Source organism: Ixodes scapularis, unplaced genomic scaffold (assembly GCF_016920785.2).
Source record: "Ixodes scapularis isolate PalLabHiFi unplaced genomic scaffold, ASM1692078v2 PGA_scaffold4__175_contigs__length_147842914, whole genome shotgun sequence".
NCBI lineage: Eukaryota > Metazoa > Arthropoda > Arachnida > Ixodida > Ixodidae > Ixodes > Ixodes scapularis.
This window is the reverse complement of record NW_024609879.1, coordinates 94,467,449-94,492,420: the sequence shown is the minus strand read 5'-3', so window position 1 is coordinate 94,492,420 and position 24,972 is coordinate 94,467,449. Positions and strand designations below refer to the sequence as shown.

Here is a 24,972-nt window from a genome sequence, read left to right as displayed (position 1 = left end):
GTTTACCAAGAGCATACACCATTACATCTCGCTCTTTTACTCAGCGATGAGCCGTTGATTCCACACAAGTGTGTTTTCAACTTTCTTAAGGATATAAGACTCCTGGACCAGCTATAATTTTATTAGTTTATCGTATTCATTGCCACATCTTATGCGCTTGTACTTTCATGATCATTGTTTTATTAAATTACAAGCTACTGTAGCTCTTTCTTCTCTTCAACCTTGATTCAGCAATAGTCCTAGTTGTTGGCGCATTATAGCCTTGGTCGCTGCTGCGCCATTAAACCCCAATCAATCAATCAATCAAAAACCCACGAAGGTTTAAATAAGTAATTTAAACGTAAAAAACGTACCCTCATAATTTATCTTTTTGATTTTTTTTTTTTTTTTTTTTCAAATCAAATTTGAGTGTCTGAACATAATTTTACTAATTTTTTCGTCTATGAACACAAAGAGGTGACTCTCAGCATTGAAAGTTCAATACAAAAAAAATCTCCCGTAAAAATAAAATTTATTTCCCTCCGATGTAGAAGATTTAAAGTATCACAAAGTCTTCGCCGCAGGCGTATGTAGTATCGGGCTCGAAGGAATAGCGTATGTCTTGACTGCCGAAGACCTTCCACTGCACGTCTGATTATTGTACTCCGTGATGACAGTTTCAAGCGACTCGCTTGACCTGACTCCCGTAAACGTTCCTTTAGCAGTGTATAGGAACATATTGTTTCCTGCGTCCGTAAGACGGGAATCTTGGAGATTGAAAAGGTTGTAATACCACAAGAAGCCACCTTCGAGCTTTTCCTTGTACTTGATAGCAATTTCTCCGGTTGCGGTCACGGTGGACGTCCAAGGAACTTCCTGTAATTATAATGCAATTAAATGCAAAAGTTCCTGTATACAGAAAAAAACAATATCAACAAAAAACTTAATTCACTAATCGCAAGAAATAACTTACTCGTATTAACTGTTAGACGACCAACAACCTGAAGTCATTGCGAGATCAACGTATTTTCCCACTTATTCCACAAAATAAAAATGACGATTGCAACAATAATGCGGAGAGCAAGTCTGCTTCCTGCGCAGCAGTTTCGGTGACGTCAGAAAGAGGCCGAGCTCTGATTGGCTCTGATTGAAGGATAGTGGGTAGAATTCAAAGCAAGCTGCCTTGAGTGCTTTCTTCAGAACCAATCAGTGATCGGTGTTTTGACGTCACTACAACCGCCACAAGACAAACGAAGTTGCGCTTCGCCCCATAAGTAGGACAATAAAACCTTGAGCCATAAAAATGTGCCGTTCACGTTTCTGCCAATCATTCAACTAATCAATTAGTCAAACAATCACGCACAGTGAGTGAGTTGTGATCGTGTACATAAGTGCAACGAGTTCGTGACGATGCACTTTCAGTGCTGCTGGATTGGCTGCGGTCGGATTTAGCAGTGTTTCCGGTCGGACCTTATGTGGAATGGAGCATGAACGAACGGCAGCAAAAACACTAGGTCATGGCGTTTGTTATTTATTTGCGTGTTATATCGTCGGCTAAATTAATGAAGCGCAGTGAATGCGTCTTGACCTCGTGTTTTTAGTCTCTATGTTCGGCCACAGCCTTTGACTGTGCTATTACCTAAAACGAAAAAAAAAAAAAAAAAAATCTCCCTCGTCCTTTTGACCTTTGGTTCACTTGCGCTCAATGATATATTACCTAGGTCAACATAACTTGTAAGTCAACTGCATTGCTCAAGCGAATCACGATTCCTGTTATGGCCATTTCTTCAATGAAATTCATCCGGGCGTAACGTACCGTCACGGTATCTGTGATGACCCAGTCAATCTTGACGGACTTCATGGGAGGCACGGTAACGACCTCATGTAGCGAGAATGTATCCGTGTCGGAGACTTGTTCACGGTATCCCCCTTTCAAGTCTAAGCTTATTTTTTGCTTGTGGTTAACGTACACAATCAAAATCCTGGCATTGGCTTTCACGGAGCCGGAATAACTGAAACCCCTTTCAACGTGCCAGGTGGCGGTCGTCATGTGCTTGATCTTTCCTTCAACGGTGATCTGGGACGAAGATGCCTGCCCATTGTAGGTGCATTCAGTATGTACCACGTTTCGTTTCTTTGCTGAGGTCTTTGCTGCTCCGTACACCACAGGTCCCGCTGTCGCAGTCACCCTGTAGATGTAGAAGAGCTTGTCAAGTTCTCTGCTTTTAATGGCATCCTGCATCGCGACAAGAGACATGGGTCACAGGTTTTGGAAAGATGGATGCTACTGATTTTGGCAATTTTTACCAGCGCCGTTTCTCTTGAAATTTAACAACCTTCTCGGGGTGGGTATTTCGATTTTCGCTCTAAAATATATATATGTAGTCTTGAAAAAGGTATATCTGAGACCAATACGCAGACTGATTCTACGAATAAATAATATTTTATAAAACTCCAAAAAACCGTCTCAAGTACGTTTTTCTGCCGAATATACTTTCGAGCATCCTGCGCTACGTTTTTTTTTTTTTTTTTTTTGCGCACACACTCTCGCTTTCTCTCTCTCTCTCTCTCTCTCTCTCTCTCTATATATATATATATATATATATATATATATATATATATATATATAACATCAAGTTGCGGTGATCCATTTAAACAAATTTGGATGGTTGAATCCGGCCAAGGTGAAGTGGTGTAGAGGTTAGTACAAAAAAAAAAAAGGTGTGGAGGTTAGCACACCCGACCGGACATTGGGAGGCCCAGAGTTCAAATCATGGCTCCGCCGTTATTTTGGCTTTCGGCGGGTTCCTGAAAACTTTAATTCTTTGATTTATTGGATTAAGTACGGTTCATTAACCTGCATATGTTCGTTTATATCCTCGGAGACCACGTACGATGGTGGGAAGTGCCCGTGTTGTGTATATATATATATATATATATATATATATATATATATAGAGAGAGAGAGAGAGAGAGAGAGAGAGAGAGAGGGATATGTATATGGGTGCGTCTGTGTATGTGTGTGTATTATATCCTTCCTAACATAATGAACCCAAGCAGCACGTTGTGAATGGGCCATCGCTGGTAAGTGTACTATGGCCAACCAGATTTTCGATGGCCCAAGCTTGGCCAAAGTGCTCGGCAATAGCAGTGTTTTCGTCCTCGTCTGGTGACTTGCCATTCACTTTATGCCAGTCGCTGGCCATTCACTTTAGGCCAGTGACTGGCCATTCACTTTAGGCCAGTGACTGGCTATTCACTTTAGGCCAGTGACTGGCCATTCACCTTTGTCCAGTGGCTGGCCATTCACTTTAGGCCAGAGAATGGCCATTCAGCTTTGGCCAGTCACTTTCGGCCAGCCCCTGGCCATTCACGTTTGGCCAGCCACTAGCCATTGACTTCCGGCCAGTCACTGGCCAAAAGTGGCTGTAGTTATACACTTAATACATAATTTATCACAGACTGCCAGAAAATTTGGGTGTTCCTCAGAAGACTGTCAAGAGTTTCGGGAGGTCAAGTTTGAGAACTCAACCCCAGAAACTTTTACATAGTAATGACACGCGAAGCTGCTGCAAGTCTGCTCAATATTTATTGGACCTTTTTGAGTACTAAGTCTTAAGACGCTGGTTGCGACCACCATTCCAGTCGTCGTGGGTTCAGGGATGGTATGTTGTCCCACCATTAAGATCCCCCGGTAGTGCAGCAGTAAAAAAAATAAAAAAATAAAAAGAAGTAACTTTAGGTGAAGGGACAGTGCAACAATGAAGAGTTTTAGTAGATCGTTCCGATACCTACGATAGCCCCGATAACGATACTATGCATGCGCAAGGGAGGCGGTGGCGGAGTATCGGGTATCGTTATCGGAGTCATGGGAGCGATCTACTAAAACTCTCTACTCTTCAGTTACAATATTTTTCAGTTTACACAAGCTTACTGGCACTAATGGGAAAGAGAAGCCTTGAGTACACAGTAAAAGTTTTTACATATTTAAAGGGGTACTCCGCCGATTTCTTCATGGTCCCCGATTTGCTTGAAATTTTACTAAACTCGCCAAACAACATCGCCAAAATAGTATCCCAAATATTAGGTCGAAATAATTTTTTTTTCACGAAGTTATTGAATTTACAATTTTGGTCCTCACCGTGTTTTTCAAACTGAAAGTCTCTATTGGCAACAATGAAAGAGTGACGTCATTGGAAGTGCAGGGGTTCACACTTTGGACTGTAGAATTTGTTCCCAACTGATTTGAAGCAGTTTCATGCTGTCAAATGAATGCCTTGGAAGCTCGCTCCAGTCCCCGCGCTCCAGCACGGAACAAATAATTGGCATATTCTATTTTTTAGACTGCTCGCCCGACTGGCAAGCTGAACTTCCACTGACGTCACGGCCCTGAAAAGGGCGGGTATATTTGAATGTCTATTTTTGCATAATTTTCATTTGCCGATTTCGCAATAACTATTATGAATTTCACGATATTAAATAGCATTCCAGAAAGGGTAAAGGCCTGGGAGTCAGAAAATATAGTTAGTTGAGGTAGCTCGAAAATCGGCGGAGTACCCCTTTAAGGGTGTAAATCAGTTTGTCCCTGGGCTAACACCCTTATGGCGTTCAGGCAAGCACCCTTCATAAAGGGTGCTTGCTAACACCCTTGGTAAAGGGTGCTTGGCATGAAATGGGCACCTGCTGGGGTGGCCCAGTGGATGCTGGGCCACCCCAGCCAATCTGTCGCCGGGAGAGTATCATGCGACGTTTTGGTTATGTGGAGTACAAGGTCACATGACGCTCTCCCGACGCTGGATTGGCTGGTAGCGTCCGCCGCGCTCGGACGAAGGGTGAAATGAAGTATAGACCCCAGTGCACATTTCATTGGAATGTGTCCAATACACATAACAGAACTTGTAAATTGTACAAAAATCATATATGGTATTGCATATTCTTATATTATTATTACATGATTTACAGCTTATCATGTTTACTGAACACATTTACACTTTTTTCACTTAGAGGGATTGCCACATCACCACATACGAGGCATGTAATAAAGAAATAATGAGTCACACTAAACACAGCTCACTTCATGAAGTAATACAAAAGAGCTCCTTGCAGGCCACATCATAACCCCGTGGGCAATTGGGAAGTGCTACGGCACCCCCCTTTCTCGAACTCTAAGGGCCGGTTGCACCAACGTCGCTTAACGCAAAGCGGAGCTTAGCCGGGAACTTAAGCTTAGTTTCGGTTTCGTTCGGTTGCACCAAACTCGCTTATCGCTAAACCTAGCACTAAACTACGCTTAACTTAAGCGCCCAACATTGGGCGCTTTGCTTCTGGTTGTTTCTTAATCCTGGATTAAAAACATGGCGGCTGGTTTGTCACGGTCGACGCGGTGGACGAAATTGGTTGTGCAAAGTATTTTAGGCTACATCAGCGTGAAAGTTTCGACAAAATGACCTTCGATTGTGACAAGGATGCCAAATATTGTCGCGTGAAGTGTTGATCGACCCCTGTTTTCAAGTTGGCTCTCCACTTTCAGGGCGTGTTAGCCCTAACCGAGAAACGTACGGAGCTGTGGGGCTCACGTCTGTATTCCCGTTGTTTCTTCTGTCAACGAGCTCATTCGTATGTACTTACTAATTTTCGCATAGCTGTAACGTATTGTTATTTACCACCTTGTTTATTTACACTTGCAGCGCGTATCCTTCAATCTGATCAGCGCGTTGAATAGTGGCAGTACATGATCTCGGCGATCAGCTGATTGTCGACACCTCTGCCGTTTGCATTAGATTGCGGCGCTTTTAAGTAATAATACAGCGAAAATTCAATTTCTTTCGTTTTCTGAGTTTTGAGACAATCTTCAGTGAATTTTCCTTATCTCGCGAGTAGAATCTTGGCTTCAGAAAACTGTATCGTTCCATAACTCTAACTTTTCTGGTGATCGCATTTGTTTTATATATACTTTGCTTTATATCTTTCATTCGTTTCCCGAGAACGAGATACTGTTGTTTCCGAGTTGTGCTCTGATGGTGTTTTCCCTTTACCTTTGTCGTTTGTTGTCATTGTGACGATGGTTGAGACTATATACCGGAACACGTTTTCTTTTTTCAATAAAATTCAGTTGAAAGTTGCGCCTTGTTGTGTCCTCCGTAACTTTTTTGGTGATCGCGATTTTTTAGGAATATTTTGCTTTATATCTTTCATTCGTGGCGACGACAAATCGTAACGACTACTATGTTAGATTCGTTCATTGCTGTATCGGGGCAGGCTGGGGCAGGTGATGCGAAGAGACGACCGTTCTTATCGGCACGATGTGATGTACTAGTAAGAGTTTTTTTTTTTTTTTTTTTTTTTTTTGAACTCGACAGTGTGAAACTGAAGTCCGTTTGAGGCTGCAGCGGATGTTCAACGACGGTACAGTGCAGTTCTGTCGCCTTGCTGATAGCAACGAGTACCGTCGATGCAAGGTCTCGTGACCTGACCTCTCGACGACTTCTATTCGACGATTTCCGGGCATTTTCGCAGCTGCCGTGGCGAGTTCGTCACTGTTTTGAACTTCGTCGGTCTCAGGCTTGTCTTGGTTTTAGTAGTCATCTTACCTGCCTACTTATATCCATGATGTTTTGTCTTCAGCGATGTAGCGAGTAGAGTGTCCTTCCCGCGTTCGGTGAGATTTGGGGCCCCCGATGGCTCCTTCACCTCAAAATGTGAGCACGAAAACTACTACCACTGTCAAAATATCCTGTTATCAACCGATATTAAACACAATCACAGATGTAAAGAGCATTCGTGTTTATTTGAAGCTTTGACTTCTGTTATTGAAAGTTAAACAAAAAAATGATTGAATTTGGAGACCTTTAATTTGTTACTCACCGAAGAAATACAGCGAAAAGCAGACGCCGACGACGACTACTACGGTAGTTGTTTTTTTTTTTTTTTTTTACATCACGTGATACCTCTCCGCCAATCGTATTCGTCGCTCTGAGCATTCCCTAGTTTGCCCTGTTTGTCCCTAGATTCCCTACGCAAATCCTGCGCTTAGTTAGGGGCGCGTCTGTAAAGCCGGCTTAACGTTGGTGCAACCGGAATTTAAACCCGTGCTTACCTAAGCTCGGTTTAGGGCGCTAAGCCGGCTTAGGAAAGCGCCGCTTTGGGTTAAGATAAGCGACGTTGGTGCAACCGGCCCTAAGTGAGCAAGCAGTGGCCCCAAGCATCGCACTGCACGGCTGAACCATTGTGAACATTATGGTCTGCCACAAACGAAGCATGTAAAGCTTTCCTGTTTGGAGATCAAGTGACATGTTTTGTTTGTCTCAGGGGATTGCAGGCAACCCACGCTTCGCTTATCACTTGTCTCCTACGCGCATCTGGCTCAACTCGCAAATCGCGCATTGTACCAAACGGTCCAAAAAGACGGAAAGGAAGGACTCCCCTCATTCTCGGACCCTCGTTCGTGCAACCGGAAACAGCCATTCTCCCCCTAGAAGATTAGCCCGTCGCTTAAAACTCGAACAAAAGTAGCTTTCCCCATCCCGTTGAGCCCTAAGCTGACAGTGTTGTGAAAGCTACGTGCTCCTTGGGCCAGCCCACGTGGGCCAGCCACACGCTCGTCACGCCACGGGCACTTCGAACGGCTCGGTTGTAACGCGCTGACGCTATTGACACCACCACAACGCTGCCAGCGCCACCAAGGGCAAAGCTGATAACCACGCCTGCCTTGCTACTCCACGAATACGGGGAATCTTTTCTTTCTGCTTTTGTTTGCGCCGGATATCCCCTGACGCATCGCGCTCTCCGTTCGCTTCTCTTCGAGCGCCTGCTGGAGTGCACCGTCTGGAACGCAAAATATAGCCAGCCGTTCAAAATACAAACGTGCGATTATCATTTACGGTTATTATCCCTCATACTTGATTCCCTTCCAAACGAAACTTGAATATTTCGATTTTTGTTTCCGTACCCCTTTAAAGAACACAACTGTGATGATGATTTAATGAATGATGATGATGAAACAATTTTGACTAAAGAGATTGACCACAAGGGTATACTGAAAGAATCACTAACAATGATGAAACCTAGAAATATATTAGTGCCTTCCCTGTGTTTTGCCATTGAGTGGAAGAAGCTTCTTGGCCTATATTTTTGTTAGAAACAGGTGTGACGCGTCCGTCTGTTTTTTTTTTTTTTAATCTTGATGTTGTGCAATTTTTTATTTCCTAGGTTGAAAGCTCAAGGCATTCCCTGTTGTTTGTTCAACCACATTTACCCAAATGTTAGTAGGTTGCTTTTTTATGTTTACTGTCCTTGGGTATGTCAGGGGTTGTGAACAGTAAAACGTTGTAAGGCCCAGGAAGGAATTCCCTTTGTAAAGTGGTGGCAAGCAGAAGAGGAATTGTAAAAACTGACTTCATGTCTTCTCCTGCGTTTTCTTTTTTGGGTCGCCTATTCATTTTTTGCCCATTAATACTCAGCTGTGTTTGATACTTCTCTGCGTTTGTGTCATCCTTCAGAGAACCCGTCTTTAATAAATTATGTGTTTAGCCTGTTTAGCTAGCTTGCACCCTCCTTTTTGTTTTTGACCATTAATAAATGACTGTACGATTCAACTGCAAGCACAGTGTTAATGCATAGTAATAAATAGCAGCATACTTTTATTGACTAGTGGTGATGATTGGACTAGTTAGTAGTCAATTATTGAAAAGAAATCATGAAGAATATGGGAACAGAGGATCTGAACACAACACAGCGCTGTGTTGATCTCCTCCTTCTTGTCCGTGCCATTCACATTCCATGTTTTTAATAACACGTTTATTAATAATTTTCTGCTTGGTATCATCTGTATAGGGGTTCACTGGAACGACCTATCTGCTATTGCATTCACTTTAGGGCAGCTCCCCCTTCCTCATGGTGCCATCGCTCAGGAAGTGCAAGGTGGGTGTCACTCTCACTCTTGTGGTTCAGTTCCCCAGGTTCCCATAGGTTTCAAGCTGCTAGCCAAACTGAGTCAGGCCTTCCAGCCCTGCAGGAAATGCCAATTCCACTCTTTTAGACGTAGACACCCACATTTTGCGTGTACGGGAAAGAAGCTCTAACAGAGAGGAAACAAAATGATTGGCCATTTTTTAATGCATCCTTTTCTTTCGCTGAGAACATACATAAACGTTACACGCTATTGTACATTCAGTGGTGCGGCTTAATTTAGGAAGAACACTTTTTTTCATATAACTTTTATATAAAGAAAAAACTCAATATAATGGATCGGACATAAATGGTTGCTATGAACTGCCCTATACATTTACACATTACCTGATATCATCAAAAGAGTAGAGTAGCGTAGGGCTGCACTGCACCAATTACGTCTTTGTAACCAATTAATAGTTGGCATTTATTTGTTTATTACTATTGGCTATTATTCTTTGACAGAAAGAATAACCGGGCGAGTTTGTACGGTGGTAGTCTTTGAACTCCATCAAATATTCAGGTTTGACATTAGTTAAAGGGGCCCTCCGGATCGTTATGCGATGATCTATTCATGGCGGTAACTCAATCTACAGGCCCTAAGGATCCTAAAAATCATAAAATTACGGTCGTGCGCGGCGGATTTCTCTACTAAAATTGCTATCAAAGTCCACGGCACGCCCCCCTTTCTGAGATGAGCACGGAAAACGGGAGGGGCATCTCTTTACGCGTCAGCCAATAGCAAGCGAAGGATTCCGGCGTCACTGCGCGTCACCAACGCGGCCGACCGCCGACCCGCGGAGGAATCTCTTGAACACGCGCGGACCGTCGTCAAGGGGCCCGGACTTTGTGCTCGGCAGTCGTCGTTCGTCGCACCGCACCGTCGCGCTGCTACTGCAATACGCAGTCGCATTCCACAGATGACAAGGAAGAGTTTGACTCGTTGACGTGGAAGGATCGCAAAGCTGGCTTCGGAGTCGGGATCCACGGAAAGGAGGAACATGTGTCCCGCAAACGCACGCCTGCAGACGCCCCGGGAAGCAGACGAGCCGACGCGCCGACGCATCGCCCACTAGCAACAAGCTTGCGGGGAGAAAACATAGTTCGCTGGTATTGGAGCGATAATTGCGGACTATGTTTCCCGCACCACAATCAGTTTACGTTTTTCTCAAACTCTAATTTACAAGCTTAAAAAGTGTTGCAATAATAACGTTCGCATTCACCGCGAGATGCAGCATTTCCATTGGTCAAGTTTTAGCGATGGGCAGGGAATGGGGGATCGTCTTCCAAGAGAAAATAGTCCCGATATATTTCTTCTGCCACCTGCTTAATAAACGGTTTTGTAATCTAAAACTTTGTATACATATTAACTTGCACCTACTATGCAACAACGTAAACAGACGATCACAGAAAGCTCCGGAGAGCCCCTTTAATTTTTCCGCCTTTTTTCATGTTTTTGTTTTTTCTAGCTGCTCTGATTTTTGTGGGGGCTTTCGCCACTACTAAAAAACGTGACATCTAAACTCCTTTTATTTTTTGCATCACACAATCGTAAACTTAAAAAGTGTGCCGGTTCGGTAAACGCGAAGAGACCTAATTTCCGAGGGTGAAACCTCTAAAAACAACGGACAAGTAAAAGAAACAAACAACACAGGGCGTTGTTTGTCCGTTGTTTTTAGCGCTTTTACCCTCGGAATAATGACGAAGCGACCGCGCGTCTCTATGCACAGGCATTAGCTTATGCAAAAAATCATGCTGCATGCTCGCTCTTCTAACGTTTTTCTCGCTCCCGCTTTATGAAACAAATCGGTGGCGAGCGGCTGTTAGGACAAGATGCCAGAACTAGCATGACCTGTGATTAACACTTTGGGACGGCGACTGAATGCTTGAACTGCCGTCAGACGGCACTTGAACGCTCCGCACAAGCGTCGTCGGACGAGCGCCGCACAACGGCGCAAAGAACATGCTCAAGGTTCCACCGCGCGGGAATCTTTCTCACACTGCGGAGCGAGCCACAGGTTTTGAAGAAGATACGCCCTTTTCAAATAACGAAATAACACAGGGCAGAAGCATAGTTAGAATCAAGCATAGCTTAGCAAGCACACGGTACACGACAAAGTTTGAAACAGCAGCCCACTTCGCAGAAACAAAAGAAAGTTGCTAACCGGCGTTTGCACGAGTCGTGCATGGGCGGTTCTGAACTTACGGGCGTTGCCGAGACGCAGCGTCTCCCAGCTCTCAGTCATCGATTGTTATTCTTGAACACGGTATTCGTAAGGAAGATATTTAAAATATCCACTAAAACGGCTAAAACGTAAAAAAAGGAGATTTCCGAAGCTTCTGGAATTTCAACGACCATTCAAACGAGCCCAACGGAAGCTGATTGCGATAGCGATGGTCTTGCGCAGTCTTCAAGAGTCTCTTTTCCTTTTTATTTATTGCTATTTTTTTAGAACTATACTAAGCAAAATAAATTATATTAGTAACAATAAGAATTTCACTAAAATAATAATGTAAAACATTACAAAAAGTGAGTAAATCTTAGGTTTTATTTAAACTTTAGGTTTTTTTCTTTTTTGTGTAAACCGAAACCGAAACTAACTCAAGCAACGCTTCCTTCGTCGTAATTGTTTGCGTGTGCGTGTGTGCAGGCGCGTGCGTGTGTTTGTGCGCACGCGTGTGGATGCGTCCACGTGCATGCGCGTGTGCGTTTCCGGTTATGCGTGCGTGTGCATCTGCGCGCGGGCGTGGGTTTGCGCGTGTGCATGCGTGTGTACGTGCGTGCGCGTGTGTATGTGTGCGACTGCGAGCGCGCGTGTATGTGTGCGACTGCGAGCGCGCAAGCGTCTGTTTGTTCGTTCTATTGCACTGCGCCCGCAAGAACAATTGGATGTCCCTGGACACTGTTAAAACACTAACTTATTGATTATTATTATTATTATTGTTGTTGTTGTTGTTGTTGTTATTGAAACATAGCCCTGAGACTTTAGACACAGGGCCCTAAACCTTTCTATAGCTGGCTGTAGCTGTATCTATAAATTTTTAAGGCCGACCATGCGAAGCTACAGGGGGTGATAGCCTCCCATTGAATTTCCCATAGACGACCATAGGCCATTTTTTATGGGATGTTTCGGCCTGGTTTATTATGGGATTTGCCTCTTTATGTGTGTGAGTTTTTATGCATGTCACCATATTCTCAAATGAATATTTTACTCGGGTTGACATGGTCATGAGACAGGTTCTAGCAGCATGTCATGAATATTTGTCAAACATTTTCACAATATTTTGATTTCATGCTGCCAGATATAAACTCGAGATTAACTGATTTTCTTACTGTACACTTCCATCAATCAATATTTGTAAAAAATGCTAGTATAGAGCATTTCACCCTACTTTCTGATTTCTGAGCATGGAGTGATTTGTAAGAAAATTAAATATGAACTCATATATAAAATTTTGTTTTCAAACATAAAAATTGTATGCGAAAGAGGCACTTAATTATCAGCTATGTGCATGAATTACAACTGACACTGTAAGAAACTAGACTGCTAACAACTGTTGCTTTTCAAGCAGAAATCTTACCTGTACATTATGTACAGAGCCATATATAAGCTTTCCAAAACCATTTCACATTATTTATTTAGCACCCTCTTCTACACCCTTCTCACATTCTTCACTAAATTTAGGGTGTAACACGAAACAGCACCTTTTTCGGTAAAATTATGAGGTTGTATTCCTAGTTTTAGGTTGTTAAAAAGGTGTAGCCGAGGGTGTAAGTTGCTACAACACCCATTTTACACCCTTAAATGTGTAAAAACTTTTACTGTGTAGTACGGCCGAGCATCACTGGCGTCAATCACCACGATAGCGTCAATAGCGTCACGGCGTTGCCCACCACCCGCCAACAATCACGTTGTTAACAACAAAACCAGCGTTCTGCACATCTAGGTCGAGATGTTCATTTTCTTTTTCTTTTACGTGTGGCTCGATTTATAACATTTCCGTTGCGGTTTTAACCGAAGCTTTTAGCTTTCCTTGGCTCAGGAAATCAGTATCCTAGCACCTATATGAAACATTACTGAGACTAGCTTAAGTTTAATCAATATATGAGAGACGTCTTGTTTAGGCTCTTCCAAAACACAAAGTCTGAAATATCCAATCTTATCCGATTCAAGCACAAGCTGATCGGGGTGCATGGATAGCGTGGCGGTTTACTAAGCTGAGTGCATTGATACACCTATAGGTTTTTAAGGTAGAGAAGGGGGCTTATGGTCGGTATACAGGTACACTGGCTGGGTGACGGAGGGTGCGTCTTCCAGGAAAGGGGAGCATGTGCGCCCGATGCACCCGACTACAACTTTTTTTTCTTCGAGTGCAGTTGGGCAGTAAATATGTGGAGCGGTAACCGAAAAATCGCGGATGTGGCATTCGCACTAAGAGTGCCGCGCGGCGACAGAGCGGTATAGTTAACGCGAAGATGACGTCGGCGCTGCTTTCGTATTTTATTTTCATAGAACAACGACGGGCACAATAGTTTCCCACTTCTAGTATAATGTTCCAAATGAACATATCACACGACAGTGCTAGTTAAGACAATAGCCTTTCAAGTCTAACGAAAAAAAAACTGAATAAAACGGTGATCGTTTGCTTGCGCTAACAGTGTTCGCGCGATGCACGCACTAATATTCTGCCAACCACTCGCTCGTGATGCTTCTCTCGCTGCCCGTCGTTATAACAAAGTTTCGTCAACGCGATGAAAGTTTAGATTATGGGTGTCCCTGCGGCGAAACTGAAAATCAGCACTTTTGGCAGAACACTTGTCGGCCATGTTTATGTCCACGGCGGCCAAGCTGAGAATCAGCACTTCTGGCCAAACACTCGCCGGCCGTGTTTATGTTTCTGGCGGCCAAGGTGGAAATCAGCACAGGTTGCCAAACACTTGCCGGCCGTGTTTATGTCTCCGGCGGCCAAGCTGAAAATCAGCACTTGTGGCCAAACACTTGCCGGGCGTGTCTATGTCCCCGGCGGCCAAGCTCAAAATCACCACTGCTGGCCAAACACTTGCCGACCGTGTTTATGTCCCCGGCGGCCAAGCTGAAAATCACCACTGCTGGCCGAACACTTGCCGGCCGTGTTTATGTCTCCGGCGGCCAAGCTGAAAATGAGCACTTCTGGCCAGGCGCTTGCCGGCAGTGTTTATATCTCCGGCGGACAAGCTAAAAACAGCTAGCTTGTGGCCGGACCCTTGCCGGCCTTGTTTATGTCTCCGGTGGCCAAGCACTTAAAGTGGCCAAGCTGTCCAGACACTGGCCAACCGTCGGCCGATCGAAATTCACTTTCTGGTGCTGCTTGGGAAAATAAAAACAAATTTTAGAAGCTTTCCAAAGAAAAATGTTTGCACAAAAAAGCTTTTAAGTAGAGCAAGGTGAAATATGCCACATTTTGACTGCGTAATTTTAGTACCCATTGCTGTCGGTTATCATGAATAGGCACAAACGCAAACACACACTATACGTTTTGCTCTAAATGTACGACGCATGGCCTACATCTTTTAGAGCGCAGCTCTTAGGCGCCCGCTTCCGGCCTGAGCGCCGTCGCCGTCTCTGTCGGCGTAACCAAGGTCACGTGACCCCAAGGCCGCGTGACCCCTCCCCCAGGGTCACGTAACCCCCCTCCCTCGAGGTCATGTCACTCCCCCTCCCCGAGGTCACGTGACCTCCCTCCCTCGAGGTCACGTGACTCCCCCTCCCCGAGGTCACGTGACCCCCTCCCTCGAGGTCACGTGACTCCCCCTCCCCGAGGTCACGTGACTCCCCCTTCCCCCGAAGTCACGTGACATCCCCCCGAGGTCACGTGACCCCTTCCCCCCGTCGGCGTCGGCGTAACCGCGAGTAACCCTCGTGAGGGTTACGATGGTTACTCTCACGAGGGTTACTCTCACGAGGGTTACGAGGGTTACTAGCCCTCTAACCCTCACGAGGGTTACGAGGGTTAGTTGCCCTCAAAAGGGTTACCCTCACGAGGGTCACGAGGGTTATGAGAGTTACCCTCACGAGAGTCACGAGAGTTACCCTCACAAGGGTCACGAGAGTTACCCTCACAAGGGTCACGAGAGTTACCCTCACAAGGGTTACTAGGGTTACCTTCACGAGGGTCATGATGGTTACCCAGGTCACGTGACCCCCTCCCAAGGTCACGTGACCCCCGTTGACGTCATCGCCACTAATGACGTCATCTGTGACGTCACTGATGACGTCACCGGCATCCGCATCGTCATCTTCATCACTGATGACGTCACCGGCATCCGCATCGTCTTCATCACTGATGACGTCATCAGTGACGTCATCTGTAACGTCACTGATGAAGGCATCGGCATCGTCACGAGACCCCCTTGATGTCACATGACACCCCACGGTCACGTGACCCCCACAAGGTCACCCCCCAGTGCCCTTCTCTCCTCCTCCTCAAGAGCTGCGCTCTAATTCGGCGTTACAGGGAGTTGTAAACGGCTTTCATTTTTTAAATTTAAATTGCTGTGCTATATTTTATGTCAGAAATGAAAACTTAAAAAGTTCGAATCTTTCACGATTTGGTAACATAATATAGTCGGGGACAGGTTGAGGGTTCAGGTCCGGGGAAAGGAAAGCTGGGGAGGAGGAAGCAGATGGATTGCTGGAGAGAAGAGGAGGAAATAACCCTCTTGCTCCAGCATTCCGTTCTTTTTCCTCCCCAACCTTCCTTTTCCTCGCCCTGAACCGTCAACCTCTCACCGAATGTTACCAAAACGTGAAAGATTCGAACTTTTTAAGTTTTCATTTCTGGCATAAAATATAGCGCAGCAATTTAAATTTTAAAAAGATGTCACGTCCATACATTTACAGGAAAAATTATAGTGTACGTGTTTGCGTTTTTGCCTATTACCTGTTACCGACTGTAGGAGCTCTGTATCTTAGGATTTGTCACAAAGTTTTCTTACTAACGTGCTATCGACCATTACTACATTATCTCAATTTTTTTACGTGATAATTTATATAACCTTTAGATTCCTTGAAAATATAATATTCGCCATAAATTGAGGCCGCTATATTACAAATGCAATTTTTTACTTCTCGAGTATCACTTTCTTTTATTTTCGCCCATTATTTTAATTTTTATGAGTCATAAAAAAATGTTTTGTTGTATTTTTTTGTAGAAGACCTTAGACACAGATATGTGTACCCAAATGGGAAAAAGCGCAGTTTCGCAAGTTGGCTTTCCTGCATAAATTTTTCGACAAAAAAAAACAAAACAAAAACGAACTTTTTTTTTTTAAAACAGCTTGTTTGAGACACGCGTGTCAAGAAAAAAAATTATGCGATTTTTTTTTTAGTAGCAATATTGACGGCGAGAGATTTATTTGAAATTCTGCTTGCAAAGTCCATGACCTCACGGGCCATTCCAGAATGACCATCTCAGTCTTTCGCTCTTTCCACCTCAACCAGAAGGCGAAGCCGATCCTCCTCTCCTCCAAGCGTCCGGAATCCCGAGAAAAAACAAGTGAAAAGGTGGTGACTATAGTATGCATATATTGTCACAGTAAGGCCGGTATGTACAGTTTCATAGTAAGACCAGTAGGCACAGTTTGAGTTTGTCCAGTTCAACCAATTTAACCAGTGGGAAATAAACCTGTTTGAACTGGCCCAGCTCGCAAAATGTTTCAGTAGGGCCGGTAACTGCCCTGCTGTTCCGGGTTGACTTTCTATCGTATAGCCAAGCTTGGCTGACCACTCGGCCACTAACCTGGTCCATGCTGTATATACAGTAGAGAGCCAATCTTGAAGTACCACTGAGCCTCCCGCCTGGCCCAGGCCATAATTCCAGCGGTGAGCCAGTTCATGGCTATACAGGGAACTGCCGGTGGTCGCCACACTGGCATACCAGGGTGGGGCTGCCTAGCGCCATGGTGCAAAACAATCTAGGTCCACTAAACTTCTCCGGCTGCCCAGTCTGGCTCAAGCTTGAGCGGGTCATAATGTGCTGCTTGGGCAGCGACTAAACCGGGTCTCGCGCCGTCAAGATTGGTCTAAAATGTTTTCTTCTTTTCACGTAATTTTTTTTTTTTTTTTTTTAAACGCGTGTCCAACCTAGACTGTTAATTTTTTTTTTTTTTTTTTTTTTTTTTTTTTGAAGGGGTAATAAAAAAAAAATAAGGATAGGCAGCTCGGAAATGTTCGGGAGGTGAAGGGGCGACGGAATGCGGTGGTGAAGGAGTGGGAAGGGGAGAGTGTAATGGGGACGGGCCGCCATTAGAAAGAAATGTCTGGCCGTTCCGACCCATGTCTTACTTCATATTTTTTTTTTTTTTTGAGAAGGGGTGTGGGGGTGGAGAGAACCTTTAAATTAGAACACTTTAGTTGGGCAGCATACTTTTTTTTTATCTGCGTTAGTACCTTTAATTATTTTTTTGTCTCTCATATCGTCTGTAATTATCTCCATGTTGTAAACTGTATTGACTCTCCACATGAGTGGGGGGGGGGGGGGGGGGGGATTCCCATGTTTTGCACAAAAAGAAAGAAAATTGTAGGAGAGTTCTGAGTGAGACCGTGCCAATTTTGACTTCTGGCAACTATGTAAGCACATCGTCCTTGGCACTGTGTGGTGATATGAAGTGTCTTTTTATGTCTTTAAAGTCTCGCTTTGTAGGGTCTCAAAGAATAGCAAGGGTTATGCTTATCTTGCCTGTTATCGCATGCTGGTCAGCCCTCAAACGAGGTCGTCAGGGTGGGCGGTTGGTGTGAAAGGAGGGAGGCAGCATGAATCGTTCGCATCTTACTGAGTGACCGGCTTTTGGTAACCTAGTGGAGACGACTCTTTCTTGGTGGTGAAGGTCATGACGTGTATATCAGAGCGTTCGTTGCTCACATAAATACACGCTGTGTTTGGGACTTCTGGTTTTGTCTTTTTTTTTTTTATCGTTCCGTGTCTTCGGTTGCTATGGAAGTTCTTCACCATCTCGCCTCTATATTTACCCTTTCTCATCTGCATGCCCTATTGTTGGTCCCCGAAGAATGCACCGACTTGTTCTGAACGGATGCTAAAAAACATAAGACGAGATCTGCAACCGGGAGTCTTGATGCTGCAGCTATCATTCCCATCCCCAGCTTGATCACTTTATATTCGAAGTTGTTTGTGGCCAGCTATGTCAATGCCTCTCGTTCACGGATTTGTTCGAGCATTTACGAGGCGACATAATAAGCAGGTATACCCAAATTAACGTTTTCTGTCTGTGAAGAAGCTCATCAACCTGGAACTGCTGAGGCCAATCTTGTCCCATAACAGCCCTGCTACATGAGCAACTGCATTAAAAAAATGGTATTTCAGTAGCGTACAGCCTAGGAGACTATATAATTCGATACAAAATACAAGACATCCATTGACCAACGCTTGATATCCCACTATCCGACAAACCTTTGCGTTTTGTGACGTCACGCAGCCGCTACGGATCTCAGCCATTGACACTGGCCAAATTTAGGGTGCAGTTTCGTACATAGGATCACGAAAGGTTTAATTAATAACGGGAGATCATATATCAAAATAAAAATGACTCTTGCCTACATGAAGGCTTCCTCGACGTAACGAGCGCAAAAACTTAAGTACTTCCGGTTTCGACCGGACGTCGCGCGACGTTTCGGCGCGGTGCCGGAACGTCTGTGCGGTGCATTATGGGAAACGTTTCATAATGCACCGCGGTTACGTTCCGGTACGGTGACGTTTCGACACCATGCCGAACCGTCCGCGCGGTGCATTATGGGACATTTCTCATAATGCACTGCGCGGTTACGACGACGGCGACGCCGACGCCACTCAAGCTGGAAACGGGCACCTTAGAGCTGCGCTCTAAAAACAATTTCCAGTTTGTTTCCATTTCTTTTTTTTTTTTTTTTTTACTTTTATCTAGAACGCTGACATCGTTCATGCATAATTGAATGACGAGATGGTGTTATCTGGGGCACCATGTTGTGCAGTAAAGCTATGCGTTCTTTAGCGCAGTTTTGACAAAACCTTAAAATAGCATCATTGTCATATTTCTGCCAACTGTGACACGTGGTGCGCGTATGCTTGAATTCACCATAGGAAATTTACTGGCAGCTCGAACTTTTTGTTTTGTTTTGTTGTTATCCATTTTTCTGAGATTTTTTCTTGCATTTTACAATACAACGTATCGAGGCTTTAGTGATACATTTTTATAGCATAGCGCTTCGGAATTTAAAAGAAAACAAGCATTTGTCCGCTGCCGAAAATGTCTCACCGAAGACTATCCTACAATTTGCGTGAAACTCGCAAAAAGATGCCTAAATCGCTGCTGTCGCTAAGCTGACCCTCGGCAGAGTGCGGTAGCATTTATCCCTGATCTTGTGTTGGTTTAAGAGCCGTCAGATACGCCTCTTAAGCCAGGTTCACACGCGGCCGACAAAAGGGCCGTCTCACGTTGAGGGATATTACGGTGAAAACGGACGTAGAACAATGTGCACGCATCACCGCCATTCACTGAGAAGAAACTCGAGCGAACGAACGCAACCAAAGAACACGGCGGGAATCACGGCGCGACGAAACCCATCCAGACCTGTCCAAACAAGTCCGGACGAATCGAGTCCAAATTACGACCATCCAAAAAAAAAGATGGCTGCAAGTAGCAGGGAACCAAAACATTTAAATGCGTGTGCATCTGAAAGGCTTGGTTTCACAGTAAGCGTTTTACTTGGTGTGGTTCACGCGATCTCTAGAAATAAAAAGTCTATTGTAGCCTGGAAAAAGTAGCTAACTATTTTTCAATACGCTATGAACAAAGTCGTTTATTATTAGTGTAGGCTGCAACGCCACCCACAGACCCATTCTTCTCATCAAAATAAAAGAGATGGCTCGAGGTGCAGCACGCGCACGCGCCTCGGAGAGCGCGTGCAAGAGAATGCTCTGAAGCTGCCATCACAGGCAGACACGTCGTTCGCTTGTCTCGTTCTATGTCCTCACTTTAAATAACGTGGCAGGGCCTCGCGGCCCTCCACATATTTGGTGACCCGGTCGAGGACCATGGACAACGGCGAACCACAAGGAGCAGCAGCCGGATCTCCGGCTTCCATCTCGTCGGTTGAAGTCTGACTTCCGCCGTACTATGACAAAAACCCGAGGGTCAGGGGTGCTATGTTGCGCTTTTTGCACTCCCAGGAGACTTGGAAGAGGGAAGTGACGTCAACGACACAGCAAATGCAGATTGGATGTTGACAGAAGAAAACGAAATCAACACCCAGTCTGCGTTTGCTGTGTCGTTGACGTCACTTCCCTCTCCCTAGTCTCCTGGGAGTGTAAAAAGCGCAACATAGCACCCCTGGTTCCTGCAGGCTGAGTCCCAGTTTCATCTCGGCGGTGTGACGAGCCAGGAGAGCAAGTATCATCATGTCGTCTCGGCGCTGTCGCTGGCAGCAGCCAACGAAGTATACGACATCCTTGCGCAACCCTCGGCCACAGCTTCCTACGACCAGCTGAAGGCGGCTCTCCTGTAGAGAACCGAGGCATCAGATCGCTCCCGCCTTCAAGAACTTCTTTCGGCGGAAGAACTCGGCGATCGACGTCCGTCCCAGCTGCTAAGGCGGACGACTCAGCTCCTTGGAGATCGCGCCAACACGATCGGCGACGCTCTGCTGCGGGAGCTATTTATTCAGCGCCTGCCAACCAACGTACAGATGGTGTTGGCCGCCGCTACGGCTCTCGGCCTCACAGGCCTCGCAGCCCTGGCGGACGCCGTTATTGAAGTTGCCACCCCATCCGTCGCCAGCGTTACATCGGCGGCAGAAGACGGTAGCGAAGCTATGCCTGCCCTGCCAGGCACTTCATCGTTCGACGGCAACCTCGAGCAGCTTTGCCAGCGGTTGGAACAGAGTGTTACCGCAGCAACTCACCGGCGAGATCGTCCACGCACTCAACAACAACGTGGACGTTCAACATCTCGTCGGAGAAATATTGACCATACCCGCTCGGCAAGTTCAGCGGACGTCTGCGTATACCATCGCCACTTTGGTTCCGACGCCCGGCACTGCCTTCGGCCTTGCTCCTGGAGCAAACCTAGAGAGTCAACGAGTAGTCAAAACCTGCCAGGAAGTCGCCTATTCTACATCGCCGAGAAGACCACGGGAACCCGTTATCTCGTCGATACCGGGGCTGAGGTAAGCGCTGTTCCTGCAAAACGCGCGGATCGATCACAAGCGCCCACCTACTACCTTCGGGCTGTGAACAACTCGTCGATCCCCGTCTACAAGGAACGGTCCATCACCATAAATCTTGGCCTCAGACGAGTCTACCGATGGGTGTTCCTGGTCGCAGACGTAGGCAACGCAATTATCGGCGCTGACTTCCTACATCACCACAGCCTCCTCGTAGGCGTCAAGGGGAGACGTCTGCTCGACTCCACAACGCGACTCTCTGTGCAAAGCGTCTCAACAACTGACACCGCAGGATTCGCGTCAGTCTGCTCCAACATCGACGGGCCATTCCAACCTCCCCTCCAGGATTTTCCAAGCCTCACGCGAGCCCCTGACTGGACAAGACCGGTTTCGCACGATGTTCACCATCACATCGAAACAACGGGCGCACCGGTTCATTCCCGACCCCGTCGTCTGGCTCCAGAAAAACTCCGTATCGCTCGCGAAGAATTCGAGCATATGCTCGAGCTTGGAATCATCCGACCCTCGTCAAGCAGCTGGGCGTCTCCGCTGCATATGGTGTTTAAGAAGAACGGAGACTGGAGACCATGTGGCGACTATCGCGCACTGAATAAGAACACAGTGCCCGACAAATACCCTCTTCCGAACATCCAGGACTTTACTGTCAACCTCCAAGGCACTACCATCTTTTCGAAGGTTGACCTTACCCGCGCGTACCACCAGATACCCGTCGCTGACGAAGATATCCCGAAGACAGCCATAACTACACCGTTTGGCTTGTTTGAGTTCCTCCGTATGCCTTTTGGCCTCAGTAATGCGGCTCAAACCTTCCAGTGGTTCATCGACGCTGTCACGCGCGGGCTTCCCTTCGTATTCGCCTACGTTGACGACTTGTTCGTCGCTAGCTCAACACCGGAGGAGCACACCAACCACCTCCGTCTTTTGTTTTAAAGACTCTCAGATCACGGCATCTTTATCAACGCCGCAAAAAGTGAATTTGGAAGAACAGAACTTGACTTCCTTGGACACCGACTGGACCGCCACGGCATTAGTCCTTTGCCGTCGAAAGTTCAAGTGATCAGAGACTTCCCAAGACCTACCTCGATCACCAAGCTCCGCCAGTTCCTCGGCCTGGTAAACTTTTACCGCCGTTTCATTCCGAACTGCGCGAGACTGGTCCAGCCCCTTGACTCTTTCCTGACCAAGTCTCCGCGTCCCTTATCTAACGTACCATGGAGTGAAGACGCGGAGCAAGCTTTCTGCGCAGTGATGAACGTACTTGCCAATGCCGTGCTTTTGCGACATCCAGAGCACTCCGCCCAAACCTCGATTATGACCGATGCCTCAGTCACTGCTGTAGGTGCCGTCTTGCAACAACACGTCGATGGCGAGTGGCAACCCCTGGCTTTCTTCTCTAAGAAGTTAAAGGCCGCTCAGACCCGCTACAGTGTTTTTGGGAGGGAGCTGCTAGCTGCGTACTTGGCAGTCCGGCACTTTCGACATTTTATCAAAGGTCGCTCCTTTGTCATCTGGACGGACCACAAGCCACTGACGTACGCCATCCGAAATTCCGGTTCCACCTACACGCCTCGAGAGATACGGCAACTTTCGTTCTTGTCAGAGTTCACGACCGACATTCGGCACATCAAAGGTACATCCAACATCCCCGCTGATGTACTGAGCCGAACTGACGCCGTGGCGTCATCTTCTCCACAAGTCGACATCAGGTTGCTGGCTCAACATCAGGCATCCGACCAGGAGCTGCAGCGGCTACGCACAACAAGCACAGCTTTACAATTGAAGGACGTCCAATTTCCTGGAGACATCACCATCGTCTGCGACACATCCACAGGAACGCATCGCCCATTCGTTCCGGTTGCTCTACGAAGGCAGCTTTTTGATGCCATTCATTCGTTGTCACACCCCGGCGTGAAGGCGACGCAGAAGCTAGTGGCCAATCGCTATGTGTGGCCACGGCTCAAGTCCGGCGTGCGAAACTGGGTACGGACCTGTTTGGCATGTCAACGCGCCAAGATACACCGACATCCAGTCCCTCCACACACGAGCTTCCTGCAGCCCGATTCCCGTTTCGACAAGGTTCACCTTGACCTTGTCGGAACCTTCCGACACCCCAAGGGCAACGATACATCCTGACGTGTATCGACCGCTTCACAAGGTGGCCGGAGGCTACACCGTTGCCTGATATGACTGCAGCCACCGTCGCCGAGGCTTTCGTGTCCTCTTGGGTGGCGCGCTTCGGATGCCCTTTTGAACTCGTCACCGATAGAGGGTGACAATTCGAGTCCAGCTTGATCACCGAGTTGTCCCGAATCCTAGGCATGACAAGATCCCGGACAACGGCATACCATCCGCAGTCTAACGGCCTGGTGGAACGTTTCCACCGACACCTCAAGTCCGCGCTCATGGCCCACGCGAACTCCAGGGAGTGGGTACAACCATACCTCGGCAAACCTCACTCATGAGGGCCCTCACTCACCCTCATCTTCACAGGTGAGGTGAGGGTGAGTGAGTTTCTGAACCAGGAAAATTCATGAGTGTGAGGGTGAGTGAGGGCCGTGAGGGCTGTGAGGGCCGTGAGGGCTGTGAGGGCCGTGAGGGCGGTGAGAGCCGTGAGGGCCGTGAGGGCGGTGAGGGCCGTGAGGGCCGTGAGGGCCGTGAGGGCCGTGAGGGCGGTGAGGGCCATGAGTGCGTGAGGGGCGTGAGGGCCGCAAGGGCGGTAGTGGCGTGAGGGCGGTGAGTGGCGTGAGGGCGGTGAGTGGCGTGAGGGCGGTGAGTGGCGTGAGGGCCGTGAGGTTGGTGAGGGCTACGAGTACGTGAGGGCGGTGAGGGACGTGAGGGCGGTGAGGGCCGTGAGGGCTGTGAGTGCGTGAGGCCCCCTTCAGATCGAGCATCTTTCTCAGCAATTTTGATGTTAATGGCGGGTTGTTCTCTAGCTCTCCCTAGATCGACACGAATTACTGAGATCGGGTCCGGCTCGAAATAAGCAAGCAACTCGGAGCAATTCGAATACGTTTGAGGCGGCTGCATTCAATCAGGAATGCAAAATTTTCACGTGATACCTCGTGCCGGTGATGATGACACCGAAAGACTTGGTTCTGGTTTGAAATCGATCGTTTTTGGAAAATAAACTGTTTCAGAAAGGTGCATTAGTATTCTTAACGAGGTGTAAATGCATAAAAACACGTTTATAAAGCGTAATTGTGTCTAAATAGTGCAAGAAAAATAAAATTTTATGATGACGATGGCAAATTGCAGCAATTGTTTGCTGCGTGTGATCGCGGGCGGCCCGTGTTGCTGGTGTTGCGACGTAAAGTTTCTGGGCGAAATCGCCCCATCTGAAGCTGGCCTGAGTGGCGTGAGGGCCATGAGTGCGTGAGGGGCGTGAGGGGTGTGAGGGCCGCAAGGGCGTGAGGGTGGTGAGTGGCGTGAGAGCGGTGAGGGCGGTAAGTGGCGTGAGGGCGGTGAGTGGCGTGAGGGCCGTGAGGTTGGTGAGGGCTACGAGTACGTGAGGGCGGTGAGGGGCGTGAGGGCTCTGAGTGCGTGAGGGCCGTGAGGGCCGCGAGGGCGGTGAGGGGCGTGAGGGCGGTGAGTGGCATGAGGGCGGTGAGTGGCGTGAGGGCCGTGAGGGCGGTGAGGGCCGTGAGGGCGGTGAGAGCGGTGAGTGGCGTGAGGGCTCTGAGTGCGTGAGGGCCGTGAGGGCGGTGAGGGCCGTGAGGGCCGTGAGGGCGGTGAGGGCCGTGAGGGCGGTGAGTGGCGTGAGGGCGGTGAGTGGCGTGAGGGCCATGAGTGAGTGAGGGGCGTGAGGGCCGTGAGGGCGGTGAGTGCGTGAGGG

The 24,972-nt window shown here is 47.1% G+C and overlaps 2 protein-coding genes across 2 annotated transcripts in view; both read right to left on the bottom strand.

The window, feature by feature from the left end:
- LOC8024671 overlaps window positions 1-24,972 on the bottom strand; it is a 288,655-nt gene that overhangs the window by 58,030 nt on the left and 205,653 nt on the right. The gene's annotated exons all lie outside the window — the stretch shown is intronic.
- Window positions 536-20,904, bottom strand: LOC115319828. Its single transcript, XM_040205762.2, has 4 exons — window positions 20,859-20,904; window positions 11,132-11,159; window positions 1,796-2,168; window positions 536-855 (listed from the first exon to the last, which is right to left on the bottom strand). The coding sequence occupies exons 1-4, from the start codon at window positions 20,902-20,904 to the stop codon at window positions 544-546; spliced, it is 759 nt and encodes a 252-aa protein (XP_040061696.2). The 3' UTR covers window positions 536-543.

Excerpts from the sequence above, each read along its gene's own strand:
- LOC115319828 (XM_040205762.2), bottom strand. The coding sequence starts at position 20,904 with ATGTTGAACGTCCACGTTGTTGTTGAGTGCGTGGACGATCTCGCCG. Across the intron at positions 2,169-11,131 it reads GCTGCGTCTCGGCAACGCCC|GGTGACTGCGACAGCGGGAC; the intron begins GTAAGTTCAGAA and ends CTACATCTACAG. Across the intron at positions 856-1,795 it reads TCATCACAGATACCGTGACG|GAAGTTCCTTGGACGTCCAC; the intron begins GTACGTTACGCC and ends TTATAATTACAG.